Source organism: Chelonus insularis, unplaced genomic scaffold (genome assembly GCF_013357705.1).
Source record: "Chelonus insularis isolate UGA/USDA-ARS -01 unplaced genomic scaffold, ASM1335770v1 scaffold_714_pilon, whole genome shotgun sequence".
NCBI lineage: Eukaryota > Metazoa > Arthropoda > Insecta > Hymenoptera > Braconidae > Chelonus > Chelonus insularis.
In genome coordinates, this window is record NW_023276795.1 from 50,727 (window position 1) to 62,729 (window position 12,003).

At 27.5% G+C, this 12,003-nt stretch overlaps 1 protein-coding gene across 2 annotated transcripts in view; it reads left to right on the top strand.

Moving 5' to 3' along the window:
- Positions 1-10,253, top strand: part of so (sine oculis) — a 19,276-nt gene extending 9,023 nt beyond the window's left edge. For both annotated transcript variants that reach the window (XM_035094714.1, XM_035094715.1), the window contains exons 4-5: positions 7,271-7,730; positions 7,794-10,253. In XM_035094714.1, coding sequence (XP_034950605.1) covers positions 7,271-7,730; positions 7,794-8,081 — 748 coding nt within the window. In that variant the 3' untranslated portion in view covers positions 8,082-10,253. The remainder of the gene's footprint in view (positions 1-7,270; positions 7,731-7,793) is intronic.
- The last annotated feature ends 1,750 nt before the right edge of the window (positions 10,254-12,003 follow it).

A 12,003-nucleotide genomic window follows, 5' to 3' on the forward strand; every position in this document is an offset into this window, starting at 1 on the left:
CAATACCCAAGGGTCATTAATTAATTTCTAGTGATTAGCGTTTGATGATAACGTTGGTGAAACAGCTCAGTATAAATTTATTACTAGAGTGGCAGAATCCAAGTGAATTAGTATTAAAATAAAATCTAATTACACTACTTAACAAGCTGCTCATGACGTTAATAAATTTATTGTAATTTGTTAACTCATACTATTCATTAAAAATAATAACAATCACGTTACATCAGGATAATTGAATTATTTTATCGAATATATTATCAAATACACTCTTTTCATTTATAAAAAAATTCATTCTACTTCATAATTCTTGTTAATTATTTTTTTTTTAACGATTAACAGCTAATTTTTCCAGTGTAAAATGACTCCAATTATATTTATTCTAAAGTTAATCAAAGTAAACAATTATTTTGATGAATCTTAGAATTTTTAAAGATAAAAATGATAGTGATAATGATTAATCTTCTAATCTGCAGCATTTGCTAGTTTTAATCACATGCAAATGTCTGAATCATGAAGATTTCTTGTATGGTTTCAACAATATCGATTAAAAATATCTTTCTTTAACAAATAAAAAGTTGAAACTATCATGCCTATGGTATCAGAATCAATTTTAAAATTAAAAGTTTTATCTAAGTACGTTTGAAAAATTAAATAGAATCACTCTCCTGGGAAAAAGGCGTTCCTGATAGGCTTTTCTGCCTACAAGAAAAAAATGTTTATCCATTTGTATCATAAATTCATTAATGCTCTTGATAGTACTTATCTCTATCGGATTTGTTATATTATGACTGCTGAGATTTCTTGAAATTAAAAGGTTAATAACATAGCACTTCTTTATCAAGCTATTATGACTTGGTAAACCAAACGTTACATCAGCATTAATGGATCACACAAATAATTATTTTATCAGGTATCCGGCTACATACAATCTTTACTGATTTATTGTCTAAAGTATCATTAATCAAAGCTTTGATTATAGTGAACTCCTATATTGTTACCATTACATAAAGAGCTGATGATGCTGAAATTCATGATGATTCCATGGACATACATATTGCCTTTGATAATATTTTCATTTAATTTTTTTCTTCCAAGTTGAAATTTGTGTTTGATGATTCAATAATTATTGATAAGTTGGTGATCGATTAGGATAGGTAGCTACCCTGGGTTATTGGAAATAAATTTCTACCTATGGTAGCTACGAAAGACAGACTTCAGAAACACTCTAACTGCTCAACTACCAATTTACTAAATGAAAAAAGTGAACCAGAAGACTTCGAAGGAGAAAAAATGCCAGACTTTGCAAATTAGATAATATTATGAGCAAGAGTTAGAGTAAATATTAATATGATTCATTTTAAAACTTTTTTAAAACTAATTTTTAATTTTATGATAGTAGATTTTTAATTTTTAAATTATATTTTAGCTTTCTAAATAAGAACAGTAAAGTTTTCTTGTGCTTTCCCATAGCAGAGTTGACATGAATTTAAATGTTCTAGATTAGCGACAAAAAAATAAAGGTCATTGGCACATTTATCATGCTTATGATTCAATTGTTTGCGGTCAATTCGTGTCATTATTAACGTACTTACGTCTTAAATTGTCACTTTGAGTGCATAAAATTTATCAACTGATAATGTTGAAATTAGTGAAATAATAAATCAATTAGACACTTCAAAATGAATGAAAAGTGATGACGAAAAAAAAAATAAAAGTTATATTTTAACAATTCTGAAAATCACATATGGAAATATATTTGTTCTGCTCTTATTTTATTTGGAAAACTAAGAAATCATTTTCAAAACCCTTCTATAAACATTTTTTATTTTTTTACTCCTACACAGAGTCATATACCTGCTTTAAAACAACTTTCTGTTCTCTTTTTCTCTATTTCTGGTTTTCACATCTTTATTTGTTTTATTCTTCTTCTAAACCATTTTGGAGTACTTTCTATTCTTTCTTCCTCCAAAATTCTGTGATTTGTTTATACAAATGGAAACTTTGAAGAAAAAAAAACAAAATTTGACTTTTCCATCAGCTCATGTTGAAAGCAAAAATGATGTAATTAGAATAATTGTTGATATTTTGATTTTGCAATATGAATCTTCTTTCTAAAATATAATTTATCTTTATTTTAAATACCATCTAGGGTTACAACTTGTGTTAGTATGATAAAGAAACCAAAATGTGTAGGGGTAGTAATGGCCTCTTCATTGCTCAATATGTCAACAAAACATTGATAATGGCATCCTAACCCCATTGACGATCTCCATTTTTATTCTTTCTTCGTGAGCATGAACCTATGTCATGGTTTAGTCAAGTACAAGATAATGTATTTGTTTTCCATCACTCTATCATCATGAAGTATATAGATGTCTTTATTCTCAACTGCTATTAACTCTTATTTATTAAAAAATAAATCCATGTTATTTAATCCTAAAAAATTTTATTGCTCCAATTTAATCTATACCATGTAAGTAGAATAATTAAAATTATTTCAACAAAATTGGAGACTAAAAATTATTGATTGTTTCAATCATCAAACAGTAGGTCCAGTGGCTACTCAGTCCATTTACTTTATTCATTTCCAGCTGTAAAATATGTAAATATTAGTTTGAAAAGGAAGAAGTACTTTATACAGTTCAAATACTTGAACATTTCTTTGATGATTTTTAATGATAAATTTAATTGCAAGTTAGTTAAATCAAACTTACAGTTTTATGAAGTATTCACAATGATTTATTGTTATCATAACGTTATAATTATTGCTCAATTATTGAATTTGAAGATGGAAAAATAAAATTTTTCAGTAGCATATATTTTGGATAATTGCTATATATCATTGATTTGATTTGAATAGATAAAATGCATTAAAATCAATGAATCAAAATATATCTATTATTTCTTGACGTAATAATAACTCTAAGTATTCCATTTATGTCAAAATATTAAAACAATAATTCAAACCCTCGTCAAATTTGAATATTAAAAAAAAAACCAATTCAGTTCTTCTTGAAATAATTAGATTATAAACTACTCCAATATCATCAATTGAAATCCAATTGACATTTAATTTTTTCCTCTTTGGAAATACTTTAATCTGGGCTATTTTTTGCTGTGTCAAAGAAATAGAACAGAATATTGCTTTCCTGAATTCAGTTTGATTTTGTCCGTATTACAAATAAAAACAGACTTTGATTTTCGATAGAATATCCCAGGTCAAATCCCTGGTTATAATCCCAGGTATAAATTCTTGGTTGAAGTATTAATACTTGTCAAAGTCTATACGAATCTTAAATAGGATTTAAAAAATACATGTAAAAATGGATGAGAAACACTGTGTAAGTGACGGCGATGCATAAATTTTCATTTTTTTTTTCAAATTTTTTAATTAAAAATTTCTTTAATACATTAAGTATAATTACCATGCAATAATGTATTCTGATAATCATCTAAAAGGAATCTCATTAACTTCTTTGTCATAGTTTTAATACAATTTGTCTATTTAATTTGCTCGAAAAATTATGTGAATAGTAGATTCGAACCTGAATTTATCGTTAGATTTAAAATATCAAATAAATATCGAGAAAAAAAAATGATTGAATGTTGTTATGATAAAATAAAATTTATAGAAAAACAATAATGAAATTAAATAAGAATTATAGAACAAAAACGGCCCAATTTTCTAACTAAAGTGCTTTCGTTAGCATGCGTCGGCTCGAATGCACTTAGTGATTATTTATACTGAGCACACATTGCTTGCATGCATAGCGTCATAGGTATATAATAAGAATCATAGCTAAAAGGGTAAAGTGTCGTAAAAAAATGTAGGTTTCTCATGATTTTCTTAATGATTTCACGTCAACTAAAGTGAAAAAAATAATAATTAAATAAGGGCTTTACTACTAGAATGTCTATTGCTAGGATCAAGAATGAAATTATTGAACAATAAATCGAGTATATCAGCAGTCTCATCTTAATCCGGATTAGAAAAAAAATGTAAGACATTGGAAACACTTTAACATTATCTTAGGCCTCGTGCTACTTCAACATGACTTACTTTCAATAGGTATTTAAAATAAAAATCCCAATATTATTGTTATTATTGAGAAAATTATCATTTAATATACACTAACTATTGTGGGAAAAAATTCTTTCCCTTTTTTAGAAGAAATAGTTAAAAGTTGGCTGTTGATACAAAGAAGCACACAGGTTTGGAGATTGATCAAGAAATGATTAAAATTTAAAATAGAAAATTGGTAATAGTTTCTGACACTTAGTTCATCATAATGATCATCTCCAATAAATCTCTATTCCAACTGATATATAAAACAAAACGTTGGCTGATAGTTAATTTGTTATTCCTTCAACAGCTTTACTGATTTCGATAAAATTTTACATTTGCATAATACATCGTGGATGAGGATGTAGACTGAGTTTTCTCAAATATAAATAGATCGATGAGATATTCTTTGGAGAATAATTTATCAATGAACAACCTGAAACATTAACAATCACAGAATTATTTTTAGACAATATATTAATAACAGTGAAATATTTATTTGAAAATTCACAATAAATTATTTTATTAATTCAAAAAATATTTAACTGACTTAAAAAAAAATGTAATAGATCATTCAAAAAACTTACTTTATTAGTTCTTGAATTTTTATAAAAACTATTCACCATTAAATAATTTAAAAATTTACACAGTTTTGATGCTTGCAAAAAAGCAAAAATAGTAAAATTATTTGCTAAAGTAATAAAATAATTAATTGAAATGATTTATTTGTTCATTTCTGAATGTTTAATAACATATTGATTTTATTAAATTTTTTGGTAGAGAAGACAATTTTTCTTCTTCAGTGTCAAGCAAAAAATAGACAATTTTCATAGAAATGCATTTCTTTGAAAAACTTGAGATTTTAGGTCATCATTAAAGTGATGTGTCTTTGCCAAATATAATTAGATCTTTATGAATGTTTCGGTTATCATACTAAATATTATTTATAGGATATCTTAGTGTTGATTAATGCAATGTAATAATTTAAACATAAGTAAACCCTTTATATTAAAATTCTTTCAAATTATTTCTACCATATAACATAAAGTTACAATGAAAATGACTGTACATAAAGTCTTGAAATATTCATTTTCGGTGTGCAGAATAATTTGCGAAAAATATTTAATTACCAAAATATTTCTTCTCATGCGTGTTCACATTATCCAAACCAGTTGATCACTTCTCATTTATATACACAGCTTCCTAATTTTAAAATCCAGTAAGTAACAAGTTGGAATATTTTTTATATTCAATAAATACATTCTGTTTTGTATAATTCAATAATACTTCTTTACAATTTGTCTTTTTAAATTCTTTCACTGCTGGAAGCTTTTGTTTTTAGCACTTCCTAATTTTTGAAATCAATCTTACATTCCCAGCTAAAATTGCAATTATAAAATATTTGTAAATTTTATTTAAATTTATCATATATTGTCTTTGGAAAAAAGACCATCGACTTATCGGTCAGCGAATCAAAATCCTAACAATCCACCGGTGGTCTAAGAATTCGTATAGACCCGAGTGGTTAATTTATGTTCTGGACGATTAATAAAATTCACAACAGTGACTAGATCAAAATCTTAGCTCCAATAGACACTATACTCACGTATGTAAGGACTTTAATGTACATAAACTTCAAAAAATTAAAAAAAAAAAAAAACAATTTATAATAAAACAGAAAAAAAAGTTAATCAATGCTAATTATGATTGAGAAAGGATAAAATACTCTAGTAGTACATAGCTCCAACATACCCTCAATTGAGATTACAGCTGATATAAACGATGGTGAAAAAAAGAAATAATACTTCACTAATAAAGTGTCAAACTTCATAGTCAATGATAAGAATAATATTAAATATCATGCACATTAAAAACTATAATCAAAAAGCAATATAAAAAGTGACATCGGAAAAAAGAGGAAGAAGTCTTAAGTCGCAAGTCTTAGGATGTCCTGTAGTAAAAGAACCTCGACAAATTTACTACTGAGATGTTTCGATAAGACATACCTGGTAGACACCTCATTCGCGTTGTCTCCCTTTTTTCTTTCCCGAATGTAACGGGTGGCAAGAAAGATTTTTTTTAACACTATTTTTTTTTCCACGTCATTATTTTTTTAAATACAGACAAGGAAAAATTGAACATAAGAGATTCTCTGTCCCCATCATATTTCATTAAGATATCTATCATACTACAATACTTTTTTTTTTTTTATTTTACCTACATTCTTTTTATTGTCTATTTATTTTTAATATTTATCTCCTTAATAGTTACATAGACTTAAACTCAACAAAATAGACATCATCCATACCATATCTCCTCGTTAATTAATATAATTATCACAAATGCTCTTGTTCATTGAATTAAATTATTTTAAGGACATAAGTATTAAATTATTTATGCTCTTTTAAATAATAATAATAATCATTTTATCTTGATAATATTTATAAATCTGATTAGTGTGCATTTACATTAGGGGGGAGGGGGGTTTATGATGAAAATCAGACGTAGTATATATATTAAATTCACAAGACGTCAGAATCTCGTGGGTCAGAACGACTTGTAAAACAAGCGGTTAACGATAGCCTGTTGTCAGACTGGGAATAGCTGCGCGTGCAACACCGCAGGTCTTTCTCGGAGGTCTGCTCTGCTAAATTGAGTTTATGAGATGTCAACATAAGGGGGAGTTGTAGTACGGTTTCACTTTTATTCACTGACTAGCGATTTTTTTTCACTGAAATTTACGATCTTTTTTTTATGGTAATTTTCTTATCGTTAAGAGAGAGTAATGTAATGAAATTACTCTCTCTTAAATCGTATAGCATTCGTATTTTATAGACGATGTTTATTTTACAAAACATTTCTTCAAGTATTATTTTCTAAATCCAAATCAATCAGCTTTACTAAGTTTTTTTCTAGTTTCCAATATTAATTTGAAAATTGTCATCAACAACTCTATCAAAAACCTTTGAGGAATTCTAGGATTTGATGAAACTTCATCAACAATCAAATGAATTATGTTACATTGAATAAGAATGGTTTTAATTACGTAATATCTAAGTGATCGTATGCAATAATAGACTTAAAAAGCACAAGTGATCACTATAATTACAGCAATATTAGTGTCTACATAATGAAGTATTAGCTTATGTAATTGCAGTAATGTTAAAAGATAGGATATTTCAACTGTGTTACAAATTTCTTTCACAGTGGTCAACGAGAAGAAAAAGGACCAGGTACAGGGTTAATAGACTCGAGTAGCGAAAGTGGAGATGATACAAAACGACAGTCAACAAATACCACGCATCAAACATCACAACATCCATCATGTGCAATTCAACAACAAACGCAACAGTCAAGAATGGTTGATCATCAGCAGTCATCTAATATGTATCAACTACCAGCACCCGTTTCTAGCCCTCATTCGTATCATTCGAATCATGGAACCACTGCTCTAAGTCACTCTCATACACATCATGTCCAGCAACATGACACTAGCAGTGAAAGTGGTGATGATAAAAGAAATGTACATCATCAACTTCAACATCATTTACAAGCTGTTCATAATACAAATCACAATTTAGTGCATTCCGTGAGTTTACCAACACCATCCTCTAATTGTACGCAACAAAAATCACAACTTGATTACATGCAATTCTATAGCTCTCAGGTAATTACCGATATAAATATTTTAGTAAATATATAAACCCACAAATTTACATATATATTTCAGGATTATCTGTTAAGTACGTCTACTTCCACTGACATTCAAAAGTCACTGCCACACACAGCCACATCAATGCAGATGGGCACTATTTCACCAGCAATGGGAAGTTTAAGTCCCATAAATCCATCAACAATGCTATCAAATACAATGCAAAGTGTTAATAATATGAATGCGATGTCCATGAACGTCGGAATGGGTATGGGAGGTTATCAAGGAATGAACACAATGGGAATGACAACATCTCATACTAGTTATCACAGCGGTCTTGTTTTAGGTGATTATCATTCATTGTGACCCTGGGTTCCTGGCAATCATAGCAAGCATAGCCAAGAAAAAACTTAGTAATTCATTTTAGCTTCCTTATTCAAATTTTAAGTGTAAAAAATAAATCATAGAGCTAATTGCTTTCGAAAAATATTAATAAATTCTTATCAATGTATTTGGATATTCTTTTCTACTACACCGAGTTGTAAGTATGCCAATTACGTAGCATAAACCAACTAATTGTTACTAAATCCAACAAAGTTAATTCATTATTTTTTTTTATTCCTTTGTGTCTTTGTAAAATATCATCCTGTGGATCCAATATACTGCAACAGTATGTTTCATTTCAATGATTATTCAAACGATATGCAACGAACATTTATTACGAGTATTTATTTAAAGTGAAAATGTTTTAAAAGATTCCATTTTAAATGATAAATTTAAAAAAAAATTTGAGAAATATAAACAATAAATAGTTTGATGATATATAAATGCTAATATGCTATCTAGTTAACAACATAGCTGCAAATCTAAATTATAGAAAGACAAAATGAAAAAATGTTTCAATAGTAGTACCTTCATCATACTCTGTATTATTAAGTGCTAGATTATATTGAATAAAATTGCAACAACAAATTTAAAATTCATAATAGCCATGATATATTACATTTTTTCAACCTATCATGTTTTGGTGGAGCTTTAATTTGGTCATGAGTAACATTTTATCATCCAAGAGTGTAAGTCTGCTTATTTGTAGAAATCAAAATACTTTAATGCTAACCCAACTAACTAATTTCCAATTAGCAAATTTTTTTATCATAATTTTGATTAAATAAATTGAGTATTTTTCTTGGAGCATTCAAGCTACAGAGTTAAAAAAGCAGGATTATACTCTAAACTGTCTATCTGAAAAAATAATCCAGATCACATTTCATGCATGGAGAAAATGCTACCAAAAATTACTGCATTCTTACTGACATTTTACCATTTTTGTTTTATTTTAAATTAATGATTAAATTAATCATATATTTATTTGACAATTATTATAAATTATAATAATAAAATTTTCTTGGTAATGATTGTTAAAAAAAATTCTATCTTATTTATAATGTATTTAGAATCAGGTCAACAATGAAAAGCTGTGAACCTGGAATAGCTTTCTGGAGCACCAAAAAAATTTTCTCCATGCTCATTAAAATATATCCATATTGATGAAATCCTATGCACGCTTTTTCTATTCATATGCACGTTCATTGCTTACAATTATACTACTGTATCAAAAATGTTTCTTAACCCAAAATCAAATTCCCTCTCAACATCATCTTATCTCTTGAACCGTTTTATGATCATTTAATAATACTTGACTCATTTACAAGCTTAAAAATTCCAGAATGTTTATGTAAATATGTAAATAATGTAATCTTGCGGACCAGTATGTTATCAAAAGAGTCAAATGTATTTTTTATTTATAATTTTAGTTATTTGATTGTATTATCATTTATTTTCATGATTGGTATCTTTGTTAAAAAAAAAAGATTACACTATTTTATGATTATAATTAATATAGATAATTATCATTAGGTATATCATTCGTTGCAATGTATATTTCTAATTTAGAATAGACGTCTTTCTGAACAGGGTAAAATAATAAAACTTAAATAATAATAGAAGAATAACTTTGTAAGATAGAGATAATAATTTAATGCATACTATTCTACTGGAATAATTCTTTCCTGATAGGAAAAGAAACGATGTAAAAATTTCTAGCGTATAATTAATGCACAAAAATTTCTCATGGAATGATTTCAGTAACTTGATTATTTACTTTCAACATTCCGTGAACTACAAAACTAATTAGATGCAATATATAATACATAAGATTTCTTGTATACTTTGACAATCTTATTTTACACAAAAGATTACTGCACAAAAATTTATTCAGCAAAATAATTGCAATAAGTATTTCATTGAAAATTTAGCGTCATTGCTTTTCTTTATTATAAATTATACCTTGACCTATCCATCGTGTGTTTCAAGCTATTTAAAAAAAAAACAACAACAACAACAACAATAATGCATATAATTTTTATTATCAATAGTCGTTTCAAAACCACCGTCTATATGTGTTATTTAAACTCGGACAAGCGAAAAAGTATTAAGATGTTGTGTGTATGTTATAAAATAAAATTCATGTAATTTCAAGTTTCATGTTTAATAAACAATACGTCATTAGTTTATTATACCTATAGGTTATTTAGTTGATCAAAAATATTATCCATCTTTTTTTTAATAATTGGCCTTACACCAATCAACTCTACAATAACTATCACATTTTTATTTAGCTGTTTAATTTACACTTGGAAAAAATTACTTAGGAAAAATGACCATGCTTCTCAGACAAATTCATTGATAAATAATAATTCAAATGAGAAGATTGAACTTTAATAAATTATTTTAATTTTTTCTATGAAACTGATGATGATCTTCAAGATCAAAAGCTACCCAGTAACATCAAAAATATAATAAATTATAAAAAGTCCAATTTCATAAATTAATTTTGATTAAATCAATCACGGTTATTTTTCTCAAGAAATTTTCTTCGTGCATAAAACAGTCAGAATTCTGTTTAATCATAACCAGTTTTTCAAAAAAAAAAATTCTGTCAACCTGCATCTGAATGAGGTAATATTTTTAATTTAAATCTTCTACAAACTAACCATCAGACTTGTTGTTTTTTTTTCTCCAAAATGAAGCAAAAAAATTCAACCAAAAAGGCAAATCAACTCAATGTGAATTGGTAATTTATTATTAATATTTAGTTGAATAGTTATATAATTAGGTGTAAATCTTCTGTTATATATATTTTGTTTTTTTAAATGGTTCCTAGTGAAATCATTGACGTATCAATACACTTTTAACAAAATTCTTTACGCACCTCTGATCTTTCATTCTTTTTTTCTGTCAACGAGGCGGAATAAGAGCAGTCGACGCATGCTCATCGGTGTGTTATAATTTCCTTTCCACTTGGTCGGGTGGGTCCTCGGGCGGGATTTAGAGAGATCGTAAAGTTAAGCCGCCTTGGACCTCACAGATTTCTTTCCTTTCACTAGATCCTGCGTTGTGCGACACATTCAAGTAGAAAAAGATATAGAGAAGCGCTGTACAAGAAAGTAAGATACTTTTCCTATTTTTTTTTTCAACAGAATAGATCTTGCTGTCAAGTACTTGACACACAGTATTCATAAAAACTACTTATTGGCTCACTACATTGAAATTTTGTAACAGTTAAAAACCAAGTAAATGGAAGGAAAAAAAATGAACAGTCCTCTCTTCTTCATAGAGATGAAAACTCCTTGGTTCTTTAGTCTATGTATAGACATAGATATGGGTCATTGTCACGAACTATGGAAAAATTTTGCGTGTAATTCATCCTCAACAGGTCTATATGACACGCATTACTTACAGATTTAAAGATTAGAGCTTTCAATTTAGAGTTATAGGGTTCTAAAAACCTATAATGCCTGATAGCTCACCTGAAAAGGGCAGTTGGATGCTAAAAGAATGCTCTAGGATTTGGATCTTGATTGGAGCAGAACTTTTTGGAGCAGATTGACAATGTGCTTGCTATGTAATATGATATTGATTTAATAAAATATTTCTAATGAATGAATATTTTTAAAAAATCAAACAATTCAATATGATTTTACTGTTAGGTTTTTCTTCAATAGGTATCATCAAAGTTTAATGCTCTCTATCAACAATCAACTTCTCAACAAAGAAGGTAAGATTAAATATTTTTATTTCCTTGGGTTGATTAAAAATCAATCAGCTGATTGTGTTCATGGAATCAAACTGAAGATTGAGATGGAAATAAAAATAATCAGAGTATTTAAGTCTAGGATGATAAGATGTATTTTATTTATAAATATTTCAAGATAAATTTTCAAGTGTT